At 39.2% G+C, this 25136-nt stretch overlaps 1 protein-coding gene across 2 annotated transcripts; it reads left to right on the top strand.

Moving 5' to 3' along the window:
• The first annotated feature begins 3071 nt into the window (after nt 1–3071).
• MSL3 (MSL complex subunit 3) lies at nt 3072–24322 on the top strand. Of its 2 annotated transcripts, none has more exons than XM_075776351.1 (13): nt 3072–3321; nt 5057–5139; nt 5726–5821; nt 6391–6491; nt 7413–7504; nt 8322–8444; nt 8911–9071; nt 11044–11202; nt 11633–11895; nt 12279–12388; nt 12580–12679; nt 13110–13194; nt 23380–24322. In XM_075776351.1, exons 1-13 carry the CDS (start codon nt 3223–3225, stop codon nt 23477–23479), a joined length of 1572 nt encoding a protein of 523 aa, XP_075632466.1. In that variant the 5' UTR covers nt 3072–3222; the 3' UTR covers nt 23480–24322. The 2 variants fall into 2 exon arrangements, with proteins under 2 accessions (XP_075632466.1, XP_075632456.1); XM_075776341.1 differs by lacking the exon at nt 3072–3321 and adding an exon at nt 3425–3992.
• Nucleotides 24323–25136: the final 814 nt, after the last annotated feature.

Here is a 25136-nt window from a genome sequence, read left to right as displayed (position 1 = left end):
GGCCCGGGCTCTGCCTGCTGCACTCCTCTTCCCCGGCCAGCCTAAGACTCGGTCTTCCCCAAACCGCTGCGCAGAAAGGAGCGAGGCAGGAAACTGCCCCAAACGCTTTTCTTTGCGAGAACCTGCCGCCTCTTCCCGCGGGACGAGGGAACCACTCCAGCCCGGGAGGCCCCGTGGCTCTCGGCCGCCAGACTACAGCTCCCAGCATGCTTTGCGGCGCCCGCACCGCCTCCATCTTGTGCGGGCAGGAGCCCGTTCCTTTTCTTCTCAAGAAACGCTGGTGGTCGCGTTGTTTAAATAAAAACTACGTGACCGCGGCGCTCTCTGCAATGTGGTTTTTGAGCCTACAGCAAGGCAGGCAGTTGAAATACTTCCTCGAGAAACCCTTAGTCCTTATGATCTGGTGGGCTGCGCTTTGGCAGGGGCTGCTTGACAGCAGGCTGGGGTCTCCTCTCCCAGGCCATGCTGACTCCCAGAGGAGCTGTAAACCAGCTTTTATTTCCTGGAAGCGATGTAGTGTCCTGGGAATCTCTTAAAAATATGCGGCGGGTCAGCTCATCTCCTGGTCCAACAATGCTGAACAAGCTCTGCTGCTGGTTGCTCCCAGCCCTCACCCCTCTCCCCATTCCTCGGCATTTGGGACATTGAACCCACAGACGCTGTGCCTGACAGAGCCGTACTGCCTTTGACTTCTGTTTGTAACGGACTTGCTGGATACAAGTGAGGATTTATACTTCAAGCTTTTCTAAATGTGATACTTCTGTTTATGTGCTGTACGTGGCAGGTACAAGTCATCGCAGGCATTGCACAGGCAGTATGTACATGCGCTTGGACAACCACCATTTTCCAAGTGGCCATTGCTATTTTTTTCTTTGTTTGTTTTGCACAGCCATTTGGCAGTCCTTGCTGTGGAGAACTCAGTACCTTTGAAAAATGCATGTTCTGCATTTAATCTAGTAGACCTAGGTACTGTCTGGGTAGCACTATCACACGGCCAGCCAGCATAAATGTGCCAGCCTTTCTGCTCTTGGGGCTTCCTCTGGGTGGATCTTAGTTAAGCACAGCCCACATACAGGTTTTTAAAAATTCTGGTAGAGCAGGAGCTTTGGTGGGAGATCTGGCAAGGCCAGGGATCTGCTGGCAAGGATCATCTCCAGCAGGGTGGCTGAGGGAGATAAGGGCAGATGCACATGTGCAAGTATCTGGGCATGGGAGCAGGGAGAGGGGAGACAGGGCAACCACTGGACCTCAAACACTATAGCAGAGAGCTGTATCTATGTGGTAGGAACCTAAGTGAGAAGAAATTTGAGTCAAAAGGCCTGAAGAGTAGCTTGGGTGGGAGCCACAATAGCGGGCTGGGGTGAACTAGGAGAGGCTGAGATGAGCGAGAAGCAGAGTCTGCAAGTGGAGCCCAGGGGGGAGGATGGGAAAGGGGGGGATCTCAGAGACAGCATGGAAATAGATAAGGCTGTTTGTGCAGAAATGGTGGGAGGCTCCTTTTCTGAGTACTCATAACACCAGGTTGGAGGCAGGGACACAAGCACAAGCTTGTTCTCCTTTCCCTGCTTCCCCCCCCCCCCTCATTTTTTAACACATGGTAATAGTCCCTTGAAAGCAGCTTTGTTCTGTACCATTTCCCTTTTCTTTAAAAAAAGGGAACTTCAGTAATACTTTCTGCAATTGTCATTGCACCCATACATTTTTGGAGCCTCTTTCTTAACCTAAACAGCAGTGAGGTAAGAAAATTTTCAGGATTGCTTCCTTAATTTTCTCACACACATTCTTCCATCATTTGGCTTTTCTGACTCCACCCTGTCTTAGCAGCAAGTTTGCAGGTTTTTCCCACCACCCTCACTATAAAAAATATGGAAGTTTTGAATCAAAAGAAATTGAGTACTCGGGCCATCCTATCCCAGGGAGCAGTCATTCTCTGAATCTTGTTTTCTGGGCATCCCCTATTGCCTTTTCCCTTCAGAAACCTTCTGGTAATACGCTAGCAGCTCTGTGTTCTTTCCCATGGCATTCCCATTCCAGCTTTGCTCTCAGCCTCAGAGACTGGAAGAAAGTAGGGTTTAAACTTCTCTTCCTGTTACCACCGGACTAGTGTATGCTCAGTTGCACAGCTGCCTTTCTCTGTTTAGAGTCATCTACCTCCTCAACAGCTTTTACAGAGAAGCAATTTCAGAAATGTTAAATAATCACAAATTAACTGGTCTTTCTACAAGGCTGGCTAAGCCCAGGCCTCCTGGCTCTATCATGATCTCGTGTAAATCAGAAATGCAGAACTGGCATCAAAACTGGAATGGCCTGAGGGACCATCTGATAACGTTGTGTGGGAAATTGTAGTATTCCCTTGACTGAACCCGTCCCTTCCAAGCACCAGTCAGCATAAAGCAAACGGGCAAGAAAAAAACAAATTGATTTTGATTATTTCCACCATTTGCATCCTGTTTGAGACGTGAAGAATTTGAAATTGAACATTGGAAAGATAAATCAAATTCTAGGTAATTGACTTTCTAGTCCAACACCCTATCTATTTCTAGTTTACTGTCTTGCAGGAAGGCTGAAAGAACAAGAGAGGAAAACAAACCGTGAGGGAGATTACAATGTACAAATAGCCATCTTGGGAGCACAGGGCTGTTCTCTGCTTAGCGGAGGACACAGCAAAGAGGGTAACGACTGAGAGCCGTGTGCGGATGTTCGGGGGAAGCAGCAACGGAGAGAAGGGCCGCTGCTGCTCTCGGGGTGAGCTCACTCTCCAGCACACCGCTCCGCAGGCAGGCACACGCCCAGCGCAGGCCCCTGCTCACGGGGCGGTGGGGCACCGGCAGCAAAGCCGAATGACTTGCCAGGGCCGAGAGCTCTCGTCTCGCCTCACCCAGCCCAGGCTCCCCGGCCTCCGGCCGCCCTCCCGCCCGGAGAGACGTGTCCCCTCGCCACCGCCCCTACCGCGCCCGGTTCCCAGCCACCCGTGCCACGCACTCCGCGTGACCGGCGGCGGGGCGGGCACAAGAGAACGGCCCGACTCCGCCGCGGCCAGGGCCGGACGCCGCTCACCGGCGAAGGGCAGGGGCGGCCGGGCGCAACACCCGAACTCCCTCCCTCCTGCCTGCCCGCATCCGCCCGAGGAGCTGGGGTCCGTCGGGGGCGGGGCGGGGCCGGGCACAGCACCTCCCCCGCGGGAGGGGGCGGGGCTCCTCTCCTTTGCGCCATGATGAACAAATGACCTCGCGGGGAATGAAATTTAAGTTCCACCGGGGGGAGAGAGTTCTCTGCTTCGAGCCCGACCCCACCAAGGCCAAAGTGCTCTATGATGCCAAGGTGACCCGCCGAGCGCGACCCTGCTCTCCCACTCACCCCGCCCCGCCGCGGGGCAGCGGCGAGGCGCGCCGGGCAGGAGGGAGCGCGGAGGGGCGGGGCCGGCGCGGAGCCCGGCCCGCCGCCGTTGCTGCCGTTAACGCTCTCCGCTGGGCGTTGCGCGCGCCCCCGGGCGGGAGGCGGAGGGGGAAGCGGCTGCGGGTCTAGCCGAGGAGGCGGAGGTGGGAGGGGCGGCTCCGCCAGCAGCACTTGCTGTGGGAAACGGACGCTGGCCCGGGGAGGAGAGGGAGCAGGCGAAGAGGCCGCGGGGCGGGAGACAAAGCGAGACGGTGCTCGTTCCCGCTGGGCTTCTCCTGCCCCCGTCCTTGTGCCGCAGTCATCCTTCCCCGGGCGTCTCATCCTGGCCCCCTGGCAGGGCTTGGTTTTCTTCCCCCCCTCCCCTTTCCACCGGCCCCTCCGCCCGGGGGTGGGGGGTGCGCGTAGCAGCTGTGTACCAGCCTCTGGGCCTTCCCCCCGCGGGGCGGAAGCGTCCCGCTGCCTGGGTGACAAAGAGGCGGTGGAGCCCGGGCTGCCGGGGCCTTGCTCTTGCGTCAGGTAGAGAGCGGAGCCGCCGAAGGCCTCTGGAAGTGTCGGACTCGTTTCCCGCCTTCCGTTCTCGGCCGAACGCCTGCAAAGTAATTCCGCAATCTTATTTTCATCCCTGCGCTTTCGTAGCGTAGCTTGATTTATTCCCTTTTCCAGCTCCCCTACCCTTACTGCCTTTGCTCCTGCCTTTCAGAAGGGTTTAAATGGTACCGATGGTACAGGAGACTATACACAGAAATATGATAGCAAGCAGTGAGTGGTGGACTGTAAGTGTTGCAGTAAGAGGTGACTTACTCACCTGGACCTGGCCCTAAGAATAGTAGTAGTAATTGTAGAGCTTTATGTAAATATAATATTGTTTCGGCCTATCAGTGGGACAAGAAATAGTTTTTTCAATCCTAATTCATCTGTACCTAACTTGTAAATAGAGTTCTGGATTTTTTTGTTTGTTTTGTTACAGAGAGGGGTGAAATGGGAGGTATTGCAACTGGATTCCTGACCAAATTCATACTTTTTGCTGCAGGTTTGATCAGGAACTCCACCTTCCTGTAATATTTTGGGTTGGTTTTTGTTTGTACGTGTATTCCTATGTTCTGACCACCCCAACAGCTTTAACTGCCAGCCCTAGGGGTAACCTGTGTGCAAAAACAGTAAAAAATAAAGGAAAACGAAGGCTTAGATATTCACAAAGCCTTCTAATGCTTTGTGTCTAAGATTCAGCGTAGTTCAAGAAGGCAGTGTTTCTGAGGTTTATATATATAGAACTGTTGTCTCCTGCTTTGAGGGAAGGAAGAGACAGCACACAGAAGAAAGTATTAGTAGCCCAGATGTGTATCTGTGTATCCATATTGTGATACTGCATTGTTTTGCATCTCCCTTTGTCTGTCTTGAAAGCATGGAACATTTGAGAACAGGACAAAGATGGTTAGCAGACCCCAACTTTAAAAGTGCTCAGCAGAAAAGCTGGTTTTCCTGACCATTTAGTATAATCTGTGTCTTCTGTTCATATCAATGTTCACTGGCAAAATTACAGGTATATTTAATTTCTGTAAATAAACATTTCTCTTTTTCCTTTGTGTGTAAATTTTCTAAATACTGGAAAGCTCACTTTCTCTCAAGCTTTTTAATACATGCTACTCAATATTTGTTTCAGATTGTTGATATTGTTGTTGGAAAAGATGAGAAAGGCAGAAAGATTCCAGAATATCTGATCCATTTTAACGGTTGGAACAGAAGGTAAGAACCTGTGTGCATGGTTTCAGTTCTTCCATTTCTTCTATTTTATTCTGCAAAGAAAAGCATTACACAGAATATCAAAGGACTTTGATGTTTGCATGAATGTTTTTGCTTTTGTGAACGCCTTTAATATCCTTGCTCATGTTGACACATTGGTCTGTATCCATAAATTTCAGTGGATCAGTTTGGTAGCCATGAGTTTAAACTTTATGGGATACCTGTCTTTGGCATATACTTGTGGCTCCTAGGTTTCCATTGATAAAAGGAGTTTATGCCTTGTTAAATCTAGACTTGGATTGTTTGGTTATGAAGGCCAGTACATGAGTGCCATCTCTGGCTGTGATTTATAGCTTGTGTTGGTGCTACAAATGCTATCGCATGTTAAGTCAAAGTTTGAAAGATTTTAGATAACAATGTGAAAGTTGAAACCATGTGAATACAAAAGGATGCAAACCTTGTGATACAGATGTTGCTTCTAAATGACATTAAAAGAGTGCTTTGTAGATTTAATGTATATTATTTCATTAGTAATCATGGGTGGCATATATTCACAGCTGTTAATAATTTTCTTTTGACCTATCCTTAGCTGGGATAGATGGGCAGCTGAAGATCATGTTCTTCGTGATACAGACGAAAACCGCAGATTACAGCGTAAATTGGCACGGAAGGCTGTGGCTCGCATGTAAGAAATCTTTTTGGTTTCAAAATCAATGAGAGATTCATTTTCAGATTCAAACAGATACATTCAGGTGTCTACAAGTGAGCTTGGCCTCTAAGCTCATGCTGTAGGTGGTAGATATTTACTCAGTACAGTCAGTGCATTAGAGAGCTACTCTTCTCATACTAAGGGTAGATACCTACATATTGTTATTAAACACTGCTCTAAATGGCTAACGCTTAATAACTGTGTTGTTCCTAACTATTGCTGTGAAATGCCTGTTTGAATCTACATCTTCTCAAAGAAATGTACTTGAAAAATAACTTTGGCTGAAAAATACTTCAGGTTTTCTTCAGGCAATAATCTAATATTGGTTGGCCATGGCTTGAGGATCTGCTTGAGAACACAAATATGAGGTAATGTACAGATGTCAAGATATCCACTCTCAAATAAGTGTTGTCCAAATTATTTCAACATTAATTAACAAAAAGAACTCAAACATACATTTCCTGTGCATTTGCATGTAATGTAGTTAGCTAGGATAAAAAAATTAATATTAGCCAAATCTCAGTGAACCGTTTTATGTTCTGTAGGAGAAGAAAGGGAAGAAAGAAGAGACGTTGCAGGTTGCCTGGTGTTGACTCTGTATTAAAAAGCCTTCCTGCTGAAGAAAATGATGAGAGTAGCGAAAACTGTGAGCTTATTTTCATTCTTTGATTGCTGGCATGATGCTTTTGAACTTTTTGAGTTAGAGGTACAATGCATGCTGTAACTTGGTATTAGGATGACACGAGAGTATCACAGTCCTGTGTGAAATATGTTGAGGCAGTCGTATGAAGAGTGAGCACTGTTTCATGCTAAGCTTCTATTAAGTTATCTCCTTTCTTGTGTTCTAGAAACTTTTCTTTTTGTCACTTCCACTGAACTATTCTAATCGGTGATTTTGGAGCTTAATGCTGTTTTGTTTAGTGCAGTATTGCTAGGTGCAAGAAGCCCTCAGTTTTCTTTGTTTGGTGTTAGGAAACAGGACACTTTCCCTGCTAGTGTTCCTATGTATTTTAGGGGTGCAATAAGATTTTCTTTTTTCCCCAGTCTATCTGGCACAAAGGTCTGTTTCTTGTCAGCGGACTGGCTGATTTCACTCTCAAACAAGCTCTTTGATTTCATAGCATTTTTTTTTTGTAGCTTGAAAACCAGTAGGAACACTGGCTGGCACTTAACTGATGTTCTGGCAACTGTTGCTGCACAGATCCAGCCCTTCTGATTGAATGATTAATATGTTAATCCCCTGTTCAGAAATAAAGTCCAATAAAAATTGAAAAGATACATGACTGTTCATAAATGTAGGGAGCTTTTAAAAGTGTTTTTTTTTAATTAGAGATGATGTAAGAATACTTCCTGTAAATGTTTTGTCTTACATATTTAAAAAGTTTATAGTGTTCTGTAAATAATACTTGTGTGTTTAATTCAATTAGAATTATTCATCCTCATGAAATATAACAAGCTAGTCATCGTTGGTTTATGTTTTGTTTTTGCGTTAAGGCCTGAAATTGTTTGGTCTTAACCTCTGCAATATAGTAATGTGAGATAAATATGTGAAATCTCTTTTACACAGCTATAAGTAGTTCTTCTTCTGACGACAGTGATGAAGGAACAGATGAAGAAATAAAAAGTGAAGAAAGTGACATAGAAGAGAGGACAGAAATGGTATATTCATGAGTTCCTTAGTTTAATAGAATTTAAACATCTGTATTTGAAACTCTGGCAGAATTGAAGTAGATGAAATACAGTACACAGCTGGTTATTTAGCTGATATTAAAAGCATAATTTTCATACTGATGGTGCTTACGGTGGTTGAGTTCTTGAAAATTATAGAAGATGAAAGAATTCTACAAGAATATGACATTTTAACCTAAAAATATGCATTTGGTTCTTTTCCTCTCTTTCTACACGTAAGGCTTATGTGGAGAAAACATAGGAAACTAAATTATTCAGATTTGTGGGTGCTGTAAAATTTTACTGGTCTATCTATGCAGGTTGGACAAATCTAATAGCAGCAGGATCTTTCTGGTTTTTGTATTTTACTGTGAAATGGGCATGTCAACTGTAGTCTTAAATTAAAATGTAGAAGACTGACTTCAAGAAAAAAACCCTTATTTTCTCTACATTATTGAAAAGAAAGTACAGTGTAAACAGTTGTTCCGAAGATCTGTGGAATCTGCTACGGTATGGGTGATGCGAAGCAGCAAAACCTAACGAATTTCAGTTCGTTCACTTGTGTTACATACATAAGTGAATGCTAAATTAGAAAAAGAGTTTTAAAAAATGATTTCACAAATGACTTCAAGGCAATATCGTTAAATTGTTTACAGTAAGGCAACTATCCACTTAAATCTTTACTTTATATATTTTATTTTTCATGACAAAACTTGATTGTTACATTGTATCCTGACTACTGAAGTTCTTTTTCTTTAGTGTTCTTAAGCAAAACCAATACATTGTTTCTTGCACTGGTCTGTTGCAGAAAGAAGAACAAGACAGTCACACAAAAAGGGACATGGAAGAAAGAGCAATAAGCATAGAAATTCCTGAAGTCTTGAAAAAGAAGCTTGAGGAAGACTGTTACTATATTAATAGAAGAAAACGGGTATGAAATACAAGCTGTGAAATGAGCGTGCATGGGGAGGTGGGGAGGGCATCAAAAGTAGTTCTTGCGTATAGCAACTCCCTGGTTTTTTGAACTTTATTGCAAAGGTGAGCTTAGACAGTAGAAGGAAGAATAAAAAGAGTGCAGGGAGCAGACTTGTCTTATAGCTAAAATGGTGAGTTGTCATTATATTTAAGAATGTAACATTTCAGTACCCAATTGTGTTTTACAGTGCAGATTGCTTTTTAAAGCTGGAAATGTAGTAAGCCTGTTAACCTGACCATATTTTGGTTTCTCCAGAGGTTTATGAAAGATTGCTCAAAAATGCAGTTTTAATTAATCACTCCTGAAAGAACTTGAGGCAATAGAGACTTATTAACTAGTCAGTACATTACAAGCTCCTGTTTTAGCTTGTTATACTTACTAATTATTTTTGTAAGACATTAATTTGTTTTTTCTTTTTCAGCTAGTGAAGCTTCCTTGTCAGACAAATATAATAACCATCCTGGAGTCTTACGTGAAACATTTTGCTATTAATGCAGCTTTTTCAGCCAATGAAAGATCTCGGCACCATCAGATGACACCACATGCTAATATGAATCTTCATTATGTGCCACCAGAGAAGAAGTAAGTAATCTTTAGCCCAGTGCTTTTGTCACAAGAAGAGCGACCTTGCATCCCATGTTCTGTTTCAAGGCTGTTCACTTCTGTGAGCTTATACTGTAATGTATGGCTATTTATGGAGCTTAAAATATTTGACGCATACCTAAAGTACAGTAACACTGACAATTTGTTTATCAGTGAGAATCCCTATAATCTGAAAAATTATTATGCAAAACCATCAATATCCCCTTTTATCATGGAAGTTCTTGCGAATATCGTGACCTATTTTGGAAGAATGCATTGCTGTTGTCTATGTGAAGAATTTTCTCAGCACTGAGACAGTACCTGATATGAGAATTAACTGCTTAAATAAAGCTGAACAGATTCAAATTTTATAAAGGATAAAAATTTTATATAAACACTTATAGAGAACTCCAAGAGCAGGTGATTTTTTTTTTTTTTAAATTGACATATCTTAAATCCTAGAGTCAATATGTAGGAAAACTGTAGTAACACCAGTCCTGTTTATTAAAATTGATTGTATCTTAGTTGCTGTTTTCTCAGCTCAGCTGTATATTCTTCTACCATGCTACAAATGCATTATGTTAACCTTGTGTGTTTGCAGTGTGGTTGGTTTGTTCTTTGGTGGGTTTTTTTTTCTCTTTTTTCCCTTTTTTTTCCCTCTTATGTTAAAGATTCTCAATATTAGATGAGACTGTTTCTTTATCTGGGTCTACACTGGGGTGAAAACTTGTATTTTATCAAAGAAATCTTGACTTCTGTTACCACATTCTATTTCCATGGTGTATAATTATGTTATTCCTTGCAATATTTGGATTTATGTGAGTGTCTTGGTTTATACTGGTGTCGTTCATTATTTGACAGATTAATGAAACTTTCCTTCTTTGTAATATAATCTCCCAAACAAGAAGTTAGATGAGACATCAGAAACATGAACAAAAGGTTGTATGCACATTATGATTTTTTTTAAAGCTGTATGTTAAACTGATTTCCTCAATAAAGAAGGTGTTTTAATAAGGAAAATGTGTAATTTCAGTGATCAATTAAGCAGGAGAGATTCCACTGAGAACTTTATTGTATTGCCCTTGCTGCTCTAACACAGAAGGTCATTGACCTTCTTGGATGTGATAGAATTTCTGCATATGATAGTCCCCTGACCCAATTTATATATAGTGTTTAAAAACAAAAAAGGCAGTAGTTTCAGCAGGTGGTATGGAATGGTAATAGGAGGTATGGAATTTCTAATGTGAGTAATTGTGGCAGAATCGAATTACTTTTGCCATACACATATATGTACTTGAGATGTGAGAGATGAATACCCTCATAGAGGTGAGAGGTGTTGAAGGTATGCTGAACTCAGTGTTCTTAGTTCTGCTTTTAGCAGCACATCTACTCACCACCTAGCACCGTGGGTCTTTTACACAAACCCAATCTGAAATTCCTGGTAGCCTCTAAATGTAGTGCTTTGGTTACCAGGAGCAGGCTGTTGGAAACTGATCTCCAATGCAAATGTATCTGGTTTTGTTGCTTCACAGGATATCTCTTAAGCACGGCCTTAACTGCATGTTAGCGGCTATAGACCAAATTCTACATATGCCTTTTAGACAGAGATTCAATCTATTCAGTATTTACTTTTTCTGGCAGGTCCCTCTTTTGAGCCTAATAAACTTGGAAAACCGAAATGATGCTTGCATGAAAAACTAACTTTATTTACTGTAGATTTTATTAATCCAGTAAATAGTAATACAACAGAACAATTGTATGATTTTGACCTTACTAAGCAGACTTTTAAAATTTGTATTTGTCTGAATTTACCAACAGCAATCACTGCTTCTTGCACTTCATAACTTAGTGATGAAGTCAGCATATCACAGTTAGGACGTTAATGATTTGTATTGAAAGGGAATTTCCTACAACTACATTGAAAAATTTTGACATGCAACTTTGAAATTCATAATCTTTTTTTTTCCTTTAGTGTTGAGCTATGTAAAGAGATGGTGGATGGGCTGAGAATAACCTTTGACTTCACACTTCCATTAATTTTGCTCTATCCTTATGAACAAGCTCAATTTAAGAAGGTGACTTCATCAAAATTCTTTCTTCCCATCAAAGAAAACTCAACAAATACTAACAGGTAGGTTGGGTATATGGAGTCTAATACTGCTTATCTCCTGAGGAAAATTTAATAGAATGTGGTTATGTGTTCAGAATAGGATGATTTCTCACAGACTTTTGACGTAAAAATTGTCTTGATAAAATGTTGAACTTTTCTGTGAATTACTTGCCTGAATTTGGAATTCAGGTTCTGAATTTCTATCTGGTTAATTTCAAAAGGGATTTATACTGACTGGTGTAGAGTTAGACTGCAACTTTGTGGGGAAAAAAAGTTTACACTGAAATGTAAATTAACTTTTAAATTTGAAAATATGTTTCTGGAAAATAGTATTTAAAAGAAGACCTCATCACTTTGATAGTGTTTAACAAGATCTGTGAAACTAGAAGCATCTCTTTTGGGGGAAGAGCCCTGATCTCTTTGCTTTTATAAAGCTGCCTTTATTTCCTAGAAATCAGGAGGAGCTTTCCCCAAGTCCTCCTCTGTTGAATCCACCAACGCCTCAGTCAACCGACAGCCAGCCTACAACAGGGGAGCCAGCCACACCAAAAAGACGAAAAGCAGAACCTGAAATCCTGCAGTCGCTGAGACGTTCTACACGCCACAGCTCTAACTGCGACAGGTTATCAGAAAGCAGTGCTTCACCGCAGCCTAAACGACGGCATCTTGAGACCCCAGCTTCTATGCCAAAACTCTTCTTACACTTGGAAAAAAGTAGGTTTTGCTCTTTAAATTACTGCTCTAAACAAGATTTTAAGTCTTGTTCTTTTTTTTTTTTTTTAATGTCATCTGGACTGTGAACTGAATGATTGAAGTAGGAATTCATTACTTTTTCTATCATTTACCTGTGAAGTTTATACCAAAGGGAGAAATAGAAAGCAATGTTCTCAGTACTTTGGTACTGTATTTCTCAAGAGAACTCAAGGGGCTGCTTTTCTGTGAGCCTGCTTTAGGATAGCGTTTGTTGAATTCCAGTGTTTAAGACTTCAAACATTTTAGTGGCAGGCCTTAGTTATGTTTAATGGCTTATAGTTCCATAACAGATAGTAAAATTTATTTCTGATTTCTTCTGTTTTGTTTTTCTTTCCCTTTTGAAGAAACCCCTGTCCATAGTGGATCATCTTCACCTATAACTTTGACTCCTAGCAAAGAGGGGAGTGCAGTTTTTACTGGCTTTGAAGGTAGAAGAAACAATGAATTGAATGAGGTAACAGATTTTTATGTTACTGTCCTAGATTCAATGATTAAAGGTTTTGTTGACCTCAGAGTAGGGCTATATAAGAAAAGGTTTTGTTTGTATTGCTTATTTCATCTTTTGATTTTGAAGTTCTGCACAGACTAAATTATTCATGGTGCTATAAAGATTTCATAACCAACATTTTCATGTCTTGCGTTTAGGTTTTGTCCTGGAAATTGATGCCAGAGAATTATCCACCAAGTGATCAACCACCACCTCCCTCATATATCTATGGATCTCAACATTTGCTACGGATGTTTGGTAAACTGATGCAGAACTCTGTGCTGAATCAGAGCTGCTTTATTTGTTGATTTGGTTATTTTTTCCCAGCGAGAGTATACCTGTGATTTTCTGTTTGCTTTATCACATTTAGTTTTATTCTTGGAGAAGTGTACATTTTAATCTCTTTAAAACTCTTAAGCTGTTCATGAACTTGCTTATCTCTTACTGGCTGTGTAAGCCTTCATTTAACAAAAGTAAACAAGCATTACTTCCAATTAAGCCAAGCAGCATTCACTTTCTCAGCACGTTTCTTTTGAGTAAGGTTTTGTAAGATCACTGGGTAACTTGCAAAGAAAAGTGAAGGCTGCAGGGAGAAGTAATTTTTAATTCTTCTCTGTATAGTGGATAAAAGTAATTAGAGTTTGTTTTTAAAAGAACAGATGTAAACATTATTTCCCTTTATTTACAGTAAAGCTACCAGAAATACTGGGGAAGATGTGCTTTCCTGACAAAAACCTAAAGGCGTTGGTAAAACACTTTGAAATGTTTCTGAGGTAAGGTGACACGATGTACCACAGCAGCGTTTGAATTGTTACATAGATTTAAGTGTTCTGGAATAACAAAGGTTTTTTTAAAATAAGATGTTCATTTCCTATAACTACAAGAATATGGCAAAATCAATATAAGATTTTCATAATAGCAATATGAATAAAGATTAATACAGTATTTTTGATTCTGTAACTCAAATTGAAGGGAACTTGAACTCCCTACTTAAAGTTTTGATAAACACAGTGCTAGAGAACTGAAGTAGAAAAGTTTACTTGTTAGTATGTATAGAATGACAAACCTGACTTCGTGAAGAAGCATGTTTTATGAAGAAATACAAACTCAGCGTTGTTATTTTTGAAAGCATAATCTTTTGATGTTGCATTGATATTATGGAGAGAAACTTGTCGTTTAGAACATGTTTTTAATTATGGTAGGGTTTTTTTTAAAGGAAAGTCTGTCCTAATTGAGCTTTAAACAGAAAGGTTTCTCTGTTACACAATGCAGTGGTTTGTAGAGGAACCCAAACTCTGACCACGCTAGCTCCTCGGCTGGAGTCGATATGGTCATACCTGCACCGTGATCAGCTTACTTTGTCAGATACTCTAGCTAATAATCTCTGCATGACATTGTAGTGGTAGTTAGATATCTGGTGTGGCGCTGTATTGTGCAACATCAGTACAATGGAAAACAAATTTGCCAAGGAAAACTTCCAAGAGAAAGTGTTGTAAATGGTAAATATGTGGAACAAATGTGGAACTCCTAACTTAATTTTGGTCAAAGATTTAAGTAGCCACATATTAAAAAGTAACGTAATGTGGCACTAGCATATCGAAAGTCATGTTAGATGAAAGCTTTAAAATGCTTTTCCGTGTTTATTGAAAAAAAAAAAAGATGTCTCAAATGTCAAAGTTTCTACAATACAGAATTTTTTTTCTTGAAGCATTTAGTTTTTAAGTTTTACTGATTCCTTTTTACATCTCTATTTTGTTAGATCCTCATTAGTATTCAAAATATCTTTAGACAGGACAGTATTAGTACTTTTTGTTGGAAACCTTTTTCTGCTTGGAGTGAGTATTTTTTAGGGTGCTTAACTCACTGTGGATCAAATCAGCTTTTATCAGACCTCTGCCTGTTCACATTCTTCTGCGTTGGCTAGAGCACATCTCTACCCTTTAGCATTTTAAATGCAGTTTCTTCGTACCCATTCTGTGGATGAGCTGTGGTGGAGTGGAATAGGGGGAAGGTTCCTCACTCCCCATACAAACAAGGAGGTGATTTAACTGGAAATTCTAGTGGTAGCATCTGTATGTGTCTCATTTTTCCATCTGACCCTCTTGTTGAAATGTGCACTTATGTATAAATAGAACTTAAAAAAAAAAAAGGGCAGAAGATGTTTCCACATCAGCGTTTCTGGGTCAGATAAAATGGTGCTTTTGAAGCAAATCTCTTGGTAGTTCCCATTTATCATGCTTTGTGTTGTGTTGCAGAGTGCTCTGAGTACACAAGCTGGATTCCTTTTGGAAAACACTTAACCAGAAGTGCGCTCCAGTACTAGGGGACATTCAGTCCTCAAGACCAGACTACAACTAAACTAAAATGAGCCCCCCAGGTCATAGTGTGGATATTGCAGATCTGGTACGACAAAATAATTCCAGGGCTGTGTGTTTTTTCAAGTGCTTTCTAAGCCAATGTCATGATGTTTTGCTGATGCTGTTCTCAAGGTTTCTTTTCTATGTTGAAATAACAATTTCTATGGTTTTGTCAGAACTGGTCAAATTGAGAGCCTTACTGAAAAAGCTTCCAAGTTACAATTACTGCTGTGGGAAGCGTTTGATCTTAGGTAGCTTGGTCATAAGTAGTATTCTTAGACTATTTTCCTTACCAGATAGGCTACTGTGGATTCAAATAGGTAACAGAAACCAATACAAATTATTAGATTTTTTTTTTTCAACAGGTATTCATGGGGCTTTAGGACATCTTTCATTTGGGTATTTCTTTCTTTGTCCTATATGTTGTTGAAAATGGTCAGACAGTTAACATTTTCTAGAAACTTGTTCAGACTTGATTTTTATCACAGAAATACCTCTGCATTATCTGTTTCTCATCACAAGAGAAAACTTGAGGCTGGGGTGGCATCTTGTACTAGTTCTTATTCGTTTTTCAAATTCTATCTTTTACTTTTTGGGAATGAAAGGATTAATGTATGTTTATTAAAAATATTTTCTATCAGTTTTGTTCTGGCTTACCTTTTGAAAGGTAAGAACTGTCCTGTGCTGTCAGTGCATTAGATGGTAGCAGCCAGTTTACTGAAGACTGTCTAATTTCTTTTAGTGAATTCCTCGAGTGACAAACTGAAGTACTGTCCTTTTCTTTCTTTTTTTTTAGTAGCAGACAAGGGATTGAAGCTGTCCGCATTAATAAAACTATTTCTGAATCTTCTTTGAATTCTAGGTAGTGTAGTCCAAGCATTAGCGGTATGTATTTTTGAACAACTTCCATGTGGTACACAACTGATTTAGTTCTGGCATAGATACTGATTTAATTTTGTATTAGGAATTATGGCTAAAATTTACAGTTTCATTAAATGTTTGTACTATTAATCTCATGCAGGCTGAGAAACAGAGACCTATTTAATATAACACTTTGTGTAGAAGCTTGTTTTATTGAGTTTATTCAGTACTTGATAGATGCATTAAATTCACTTCGAGATGCTACATGGGTAATATTTTCCAGTCATGCCCTCAGATTGCTGCTAGACAAGATTGATCTCAGTTTTCAAGACATCATATATTTTTAAGGGATGTATGAAATACATCTTTTTGAGTTTCATATTAAGTAGAAGCTGTACCCTTTGTGCTTAGTGCAGCTTTCTAGAAGTGTGCATGATGAAAATTTCTTCATGGAGAACATGAAAGTTGATTTCTCAATTACAGAATTGGCAGAAGTAAAGAAAAATAGTTTCTGAAATTAATTACAAAACTCCCAGCCTTCAAATTATTTAGCTCTGAAATAATTCATAATACTTGTGGAAGAATAGCAGTCTGAAATGGATGTTAGTGACAAAGTCACCAGTTGGTTTTACTGAATTTCACTTAGAGTTTGAGTTGAGTCTTCAGGAGCAAGCAGTGGAAGCTAACACAGAATCTGGTGCCTACTAACTGGTAATCTTACCAGCAAAGGACTCCTGATTAAATCTTCCTGCCTTTTAATAGTTTTTGAGAAAGAGTTAAGTATTGCCTTTTAACCAATTCTATTATTTCAGACATAATCTTAATAAAATGCTGTATTTGCTGTATTTTATGACTTCTCTGTATTGTGAGTTGCTTAGCATGCCTCCAGAGGCATGATGAGAAATGGTAGGCAAGAAGGTGCGAGTTTTTGTTTTGCAGTTTCCATTGATTTCAACACAACCTTGAGTTGGAAACCTGTTTTGGGATCAGAGACGTCACTTCTCAGAACTGTTGACCAATAGGATATACTTAAAAACTAGGAGAATATAACATGTCTGTTTTTAGAATAGCAAGACCCATCTTCAGAGAGTTAATTTCAGTCAACAACATTTGCATTTTAGGAAAAAAGGCAACACAAAATGGTACAGCACTTCAGAAAGCCATAGGTATTTTGACTTTCATGAAATACAGAAGAGTGAGTAAATGATGAAATATTTCTAAAGTATAATGCTTCTAAAATTTCTAATACGCTTTTCCAGATGGGGCCAATATGTAGTGTTTCCGATTGTGGAAAACTACATTCTTAATGGTCAAAGAGTTGGGTTTTGTTAAAAACCCACTGATATTTCAAATTCAGTATATCCTGTCAGTTGTCTCTTTGATTTTTAGATCTCACTTTTTTCCCGACATTTTACAACCTGCTTGAATCTATTGTGCTACTTTGCTCCATGAGTAGAAAAGTATTTTAATACTGTTGAGTATTTTATGAGAAGGAAGCCAAATTATAATGTGACTAAATTAGAGTGCTGTGATAATAAAATGTGTGTATAGAAAGAGGACAAGTTGTTTGAAGTAACCTTAAGAAATAGATCTGGGTTTTGATAACAAATTTTTTTAATGTAGTAATTTTATTATATGTAACTGCAGTGGTGAATTATGACCACTAGTCTGTGCTAATGTGTAATTAATGAAAGGTTATTAGTGGCTTTCTGAGAATGGGGGAAAAAATGAAGCATTGCATGTGGTGAATGAAAACACCTTTATTTAGGTGAAGCTACTCATTGTGACAATAAAGTTGCAATATGGGAACTGATTAAAAGTCATTTTTTGAAAGATTACAAAGAATGCCACTGTTTCTTATATTGATTAAGGCTTTTCCATTTGCCTCTCAGTTCTGGGATTAATCAGTTACTTGACAAAAAGTACCTGTGCAGCATAGCAATTATGGCATACTAGAAACCATGGAATTGGAGCCTAAATGTGAGAAAAATCAAGGTTCTGAGTGTCAATAGACAGGTGTGGGTTTAGGTAAAGGAACTTTAACAAAGTAAGTTTTGAAACACTTTGAAATGAAGGAATTCTGCTTGTACAGTGAATGTATATGCCTTATTTTAGGGCATTATTACTGTTGTATTTGGGCTTCGCTGTGTTCATTGAATGAGTAGAATGGTAACAGGCTTCTTGGGTCCTCTCAAACTTCTGGCACCTTTCTGTTGAAAGCTTCTTAGTCAATGAGTACCTGGTATTATGCAGGTTCTTATTTTCAGTAGACTTTTGTTCTCTGGTTGGTCTGCAGAATCTGTTCGTGTGTGCTTAATGGTTCTTTACTAAGGTTTGACTGCTTTGCCAAAAATACTTCCTGAAGCAATGTGGATTGCTTCTCTCCCTTCTGCTTACCAAATCATCAGGTGCCTGGGTATTTGAATAAAGAGCATATTTCTAATCATAATGGCAGAGGTTTGGATCATGAGAGGTTGCCCAAAATAATTTAAGTGTTTTGGTAGCTTTTTTAGAAGGCAGCTCTAGGAATTGATTCTGAGATCTGTGCTGGCCTTGCCAAAAGTGGGTCTTCATCCTCAAGACCAACCATGGACTCCTGTATTCAGCTCTTGTAGGACTGTTTTCCCAAAAGGTCTTCTAGAAGTTACCACTTCTAATTTTCACTCACTCAGCCTGATTATCTGAAATGTTATGTTGGCAGCTTGGCATCTTCAGAATTCTCTGCCCTTGCCCTTTAAAGGCCCAGGAGGATGATCTCTATTCCCGTATGTGGATGAGTGACAAGAATCCAGTCAACAAAACAAGCCTGTTGGTTCCTTTGGCATGGTTCTTGAGACATAGGATGTCAGAATAAACATCTGAAACTTTTCACTTCACTTGTTCTCTTGACTGCATTGGGGTTATGATGAACTCTGTCTTGGCGAGCTTTTGCCCTGAACAGCCTTCCAGATGGAGACATGCCTATCAGTTGGAGGGAGTGGCATAAGGCTTTTGGGTGAAACTAAGCCTTTTAGCTTTCAAATCCTGTATTTCAGTAGTAGTCTTGGAGAAGAGATAACTTTTTAATCTGCAAATGACATTTCTTTTGATGAGGTGACTCCTAGAGTTAGGAGCCATCATGCTCTTTAAGCAAATTCCTTTAGATAGATCATTACAATTGCCTTTCAAACAACATGTAGCCCAGGCCACTGATCTCATCAAAAGCTTCTGCTTACCTTCTAGATCTGAGAGCTGTAGTGAAAGTGTCACCTTCCTGGAAACTTTTCCTTCTAACTCTGTGTTCTTATACCTTTATGGCTGAGGTTGCTTTTAAAATTACTAAGGTTTTCCTTTCTTCATAATTTTCACACTTTTCAGGCCTTCCCTGAATTTACTCATGTGGTGGTAACTGATGTTTAGAAGAGTGTTTTTCTTCATACAGAGACTGTTCAGATAATAAGTTGTGTTGACACTGCCAACACAAGGGTGTTTTCGTTACCAGATGACACTCTTAAAGTTCATACTAATTCAGTGACTGTTGAGAAACATTCCAGACGTATGTCAAGTGACCTTTTAATGTGGATAATGATAGTTCCATGCCTCCTTTTGGTAGATCTGCCTGCATAACTCTCAGCCAGACAGTAGTATATTTGTGAGGCTGTTGCTTGGAGTCACCTGAGGTGAGCTTGCTTACGGACTGGTAGACCTGAAGATCGAAATGCAGGAATTCTTCAAGCTGGGTTGTCCATGTCTGTTTCCCTTGTCTACATCACAGTCCTTTCTGAAGTGTTACTCTTCTAGGAACCTGTGGTAGCGAGGGAAATAGCTGCATTGTGCCGTGTTACATTCCTGCTCACAACATAGAGGTAAAGCATGAGTATTCTTTTTGTGGATGCTCATGATGAGAAAGTGTGCAGTCTTACATCAGGATGTTTGTGTGGACTGCGCATCTCAAAACTCAGTTACTCATAAGCAGTTTCACTGTAGATGTGTGCGCGTATGAACTCTGTAAAAAATTATGAAAATGAAAAAGGCAGTAATGCAACAGGTGACTGAATTGATCAGGTTTTTAAGTTAAAAGTAATGAAGCAATTTCTGAATAGCTAAATAGTGATGTGGTTTCTGATCTATAGCTGAACATTGACTCTGCTTGTGAAGTCAGCTCCCTCTGTTTTTAAATCTTGACTCATGACTTGCAGGTGCCAGTGAAATTGATCTTTGTGCTATTTCAGCTTTTCCAAGAGCAAAGCATTAGTGAAATATCCAGTAGCTGACAGTCTTGGGAGACTCCTAATGTTTCTGTGCCAGCTTTCTGCACTGCGATGTAGCTTGAATAGAAAGTAGCTTTCGAAGTGCCACTGCTCTTTGTGTACAGATATACAAGGGATTGGGGCAGAAGCTGGTCTTGGGTTCTTTTGCCTGTTTGTTCCCACTTCTCTGCAGAAAGTAATTTGTATCTGCTAGCTCAGGGGTATTTTGCTTTTCACAACTGTTACGTTAAGAACAGAGACATATACATCTGACTGTGTGCATTCTGCCTGCTTTTTTTTTTTTTGAGTTGTAGCTGTGCCACAAGCATCTCAGCTAAAATTTCTCATCTTTACCAGCTGTCACTTCATCTTGCACTAAACTGGCATTTATGACTGATGATCTTCAGCAAAAGTCAGGAAATTTTTAAGAGAAAATGAACCTGTTTCCCATTACTTGCCCTTAAAATTCTTGGAACTGTCAGCTACCCAATGTCTTCTACAGGTTCCTTTGTTTTATTGATGTTCGTCTAAAACATACTGCCTCGTATGATCGAGCACTTGTTACCATGTTTTACAGAATGTTAGCCAATGATACTAAGAATTTGATCAGCCCCTGTAGTTTGTACTCACGGTTTATCTCTTGAGGTCATTAATGTGTGTTAATGTAGAATTATTAATTAAATACCATTAGTGGCTCATCTTAATCTTATGCAATCCAAGTATGTCAAAAGTTAAACTCAAGTCTGTTAAGTTTTAGGCCTTATCACACTTGCTTCATACCAACCCCACATATCCCAGAAAGTGATTTGTAGCCAACTACATTAGAGGTCATAGCAGTTGATGACTCAGGTATTTGATTAGCTTCTAAGTTGCTATAATTTCAGTACTCTTTTGTAGTGGTTTTCCTAGAGTAAGGGGGGTGTGTGTAGTGCAAATGAATGACATGTTTCAGTGAAGATTGGGAGGATATAATTGTGTGAATTATTTCTGTGGTTTTTTGGATTATTTTCTAAGGGGTATATCTTATGCAAAAAAAAAAGGCATTTTATGAAGTATTAGAGCAATTTGTGGCAATTTATGGTAGGTGGGAATGGGTTTAATCACAAGGGCTAGTAAATAACTAAGTTGTGTGGTTCAAACAGCATATTAATGAAATACTGGCTTATAGGTTTAATCTAGATTTGTCCTTTTTTTTTCTTTTTTTTGAGAAAAGAAACTTTTTTCTGGCTCGTTCTTTTGCCAAAGTTTACCTAACTTGGATTCACTGTTTAGTAGTTCACTGCATTTTGTTCTTTGAGGGGAAAATATTTTACTGATGTTTTTATTTCATATATTTAAATGCTTTTATTTCTGTGGAGAGGAAATTGGTATAATGCAGCTGTAACATGCTGTAATATTAAAAGTATTTTTTTAATTTAGCAAAATAGTTTCCATAGAAATTTTTCTTTATATTATCTCTCAACCTTAATTATGTAATCCTTTTTGCTTTGTGTTATTTAATAAAATTGGAAGCTGCTGTTGGACACAATGAGAAACTGGCATAGCACAAATACTTATAAACAAAAAGTATGCTAAAGTATTTCATGCACTTTGGATTGTGTGAATGAAGACTGTGTGGAACTTTAAATTTACTTAGCTCTTACACATTTATTATGATAGCTTATGTGGTGTCAGTTTGTGGCAGAGCCAGTTGGATCCTTGCTTTAAATACAAGAGAGATCTTTCTCCCTTTTGGCAGTACCTGGCCCAGCTGAATATTGCCAGAAACTATGTGCTTGATTAGACATTGTTATGGGTCACCTAACAGAGCCTTTTCTGCTGAATTCCTTAATGTTTAAAAACAAAATCAAGCTGCCATTCGATCTTCTGGAAGTGTATTGGTTGTCCTGCCTATTCACTTGCATGTCTTCAACCTGAAACATTTATGTCAGAAAACATTCTAGGTCTGTCTTACACCATTAATTACAGAACTCCTATGAAATAAGGAAGTTTGGAGGAAGTTGACAAAGTGCCTTCTAAATAAATGGTGATACATTGAAGGATTGATTTCTTCTAAAAAAAGCTTGTATTTCTCACTGCTTTTTTCTAGAGTTAGTATGATTTAACCAGTTATTCTTCCAGTTTAGCACTTTTTTGATGTCCATGTTTAAGTACAAGGATTGTGGGGGGTGTATGAAATCAACCTTTTTTCATTTACCTCCATTTTTGTGCTGTAACCTTTCTGTGTGAGCTCTCAGTATTTAATAAATTTAATCAGGAATTTAGATTGACTTATATAGAGAATCTTAGTATTCTTTTATGCTTTGGCTTTCTTAAGATCAAAGGACATGCCTAATTCAGGCAATGTAGCTGTGAGCGAGGTTGGAGAAACACTATGGTTTTAATTGAATTCATCTGTACTTTTTTTTTATTTGGACTTTCTATGTCCAGAGCATTGGCTATGCAAAACTGATATTTTTAGCTTCCAGTAGTGAGGTTACCTCCCTAGCCAGTGGTTCTTGAGAGACACCAGATTCTGCAAATGATACTGCTTCCTTTTCTTTCCATTACTTCCTACTGTAACTCAAATGGAGAACTCAAATGGCTAACATTTTGCCACGTTTATTGATGCTGATCTTTAATATCCAGGTATTTTTGAATGTCTGTGGGTTTTTTCTGAAGTATGACATGATCATGTACTTCAGGGTTTAAGAACCATTTTGCCCTTTTGCCCCCATTTGTATACCTAGTATCCTCTCATATACAGAGGAAAGAGCAGAGAGTTTATAGATATTTTAGATGTTTGTTACTGGTGTTAGCAGCAGCATTGTTTATTTTTGTTTTGAGACCTAAACCAAAGAAAGAATTTTATGTTAGTAGAGCATGAAGACATGATAAAGTATTGGATGCTTGGCTGTTTGAGTAATATTTGAAGACCAGCTTGGAGAAATCTGAAATTAGGGAACTGGATTTGCAGAGGATGCATATTTATCTGAAAGCCATATTTAAATCAGATACTCATGAGAGGTGGAGACCCTGAATGCACAGGCACAGGAAAGCACAAATCATAGCTTTACTTACCATAAAAGATACAGTTTGACTTAATGGTTACTGGACATTTGTATAAGATACTGACATAACTGAAAATCGTGGTTTTGACATAAATGGAAATGGTAATCTGAGCAGGTGACTGACAAGTTGCAGAAAGATCTCTTTTTTTTTTTTTCTTCTGTGATAGTTCTTTGCATTCTTTTCTGAGTGTAGCTTCAACTTTTGGATTTATTTTTTTTAATTAAGCTTGAGCAAATTTTTTTAATGCTATTTGGATTTGAAAATGATAGGGGAAGGTTGTTTCTCACTATGTAAAACTTGTAAAAATAGGGCAAGCCTTTTATATGCCAAACTTCAAAGTGTAATAATTCTTAATTTCCAGACTGTGGTTTTGCTGAGCTTAAAAATTAATTTGAAAATAGCTTTTCTGTTAAATGTTTCATGTTCTGTTCTTTTTTTTTTTGGTGTGCTTTCTTCTCAGGTTTTTAGCAGAATACCATGATGATTTCTTCCCAGAATCTGCTTATGTAGCTGCATGTGAAGCCTACTACAGTACTAAAAATCCTCGGGCAATCTACTGAAGCTATTAATAAAGATTAAATCCTACTGTATGTAGCCCATGACAATGCTATTTTGCCACGTGGCTACAAGGTGAAGATGAAAAAGAAATTAAAACAACTTCTGAAGTTGAAGAAATAGGGAAATATCTTCTGTGATGGTTGGATTACTTAAGAATGGAGAACTTCTTTTCAGAGATGTGTATAGACTGCGTTGCAGGTTGCTTAGAGGATTGAGTATAACTCTGACTCCAGATGAATGAAGAAGCCTTGTTCTAACTTCTAATGCATAGGACTGCATAGGACTATTAAAGAGGAAAGGAGACAAAAGCAGATGCATTAGCAACAGGACATTTTCGTGAAGATAGACTATCATACTGGGTTTCACTTTAATTCAACATCTGCAGCCTAACAAATAAGACTTGGCTACACTGTTACATGAAGAGAATGCAAAACTGGTATCTGATGGATTTTTTTTCCTCGCAAATTGCACTTCATTTTATGGAACTGTCATGATAGAAAAGATTGCTTAACGTAAAGGTGGTTTTGCTGTTTCGCTAGCGTGACATCTGCCTCAAGAATGACTTTGCTTGAATGAAAGATGTGTTGCTTACTTTGCAAAATGCAAAGGTGTATATAGCTCTCTTCATGGTAAGGCTGCCAGAGTTCCAAGGGGAGCATATGTTGCTGGTGATTGAACATTTACCTGGCAATAAATGATTTCCAGAGCCATTATGAAAGAACTGATTTTCTACAAGTGAGCGGAGAAGTTAATAAAGTGATGGCAGTTGAACTGGCAAACACTTCTTTTTCTAAATAAAGTTCACGGTAGCTGCTGTGTAAATGTGTGATTTTAACTGTCTAAAATGTCTTGTTTGTGCTTGATTAGTATTTTTGAGATTGCTAAGTGTGCGTATAATGAGAGGTGGGAGCACTGACAGCGCAGGGAGAGAAGCCCTTTCTGTATCGTTGGGTTTTCTTCTACAGGCTTGAGGGATGTCTCTTTAGACAGTTTGAAACACTTCAGCTCTGGCAATAGGAATTCAGTGAGAACTGAGTTCCTAGAAATCTGACAATGCATTAAGTAGAAACTAATTAAAATAGAATTCTTGTCTGGATTGTCATCAGATTGTCCATGACTTAGAACTCTGGCCTTCAGAATCCTCTGCTATGTCAAGACAGGCACAGATTTTAAAAGCACTGGGAGAAAATAGGACTCATGGCTCCTAGGCTACTGCAATAATGACTCTGTAATCCTTCCTAGTTCAGAACTCTTACCTGTAACGCAAAACTCAGCACATTCCTCCCGTATTTGCAAAACTAATAGTTAAGAGGAATTGTCTTTCAAATGTAAATAGCAAGCTTGGTCTACAAGGCCAAAGGAGATCTGAAATCTATTGTTGACATTCATTGTCACTCACTTTTCAGAGTGTACTGGTGTGTTAAAGCTTTTAAACTGGAAAGAGAAGGATTACCTTGGTTTTAGCAACATAGGTTCTGCTTTTTAGAAAAGCTTCTGTAAAGAGTCTGTTAAACTTAATGGTTGTTAAACAAATGTTTGGCATGGGTGCATGCAGATTTGGTGATCATTATTCCTATATATTACCATTTAGTAGTACTACTCTTTTTTTAATGCATTTCCATTTTACCAAAAAAAACCCATTTGTAAGCTTTAGTCTTC

This window comes from Balearica regulorum, chromosome 1 (genome assembly GCF_011004875.1).
Source record: "Balearica regulorum gibbericeps isolate bBalReg1 chromosome 1, bBalReg1.pri, whole genome shotgun sequence".
NCBI classification, from domain to species: domain Eukaryota; kingdom Metazoa; phylum Chordata; class Aves; order Gruiformes; family Gruidae; genus Balearica; species Balearica regulorum.
The sequence above is the reverse complement of the archived record's forward strand: the minus strand, read 5'-3'. Positions and strand labels throughout refer to the sequence as shown.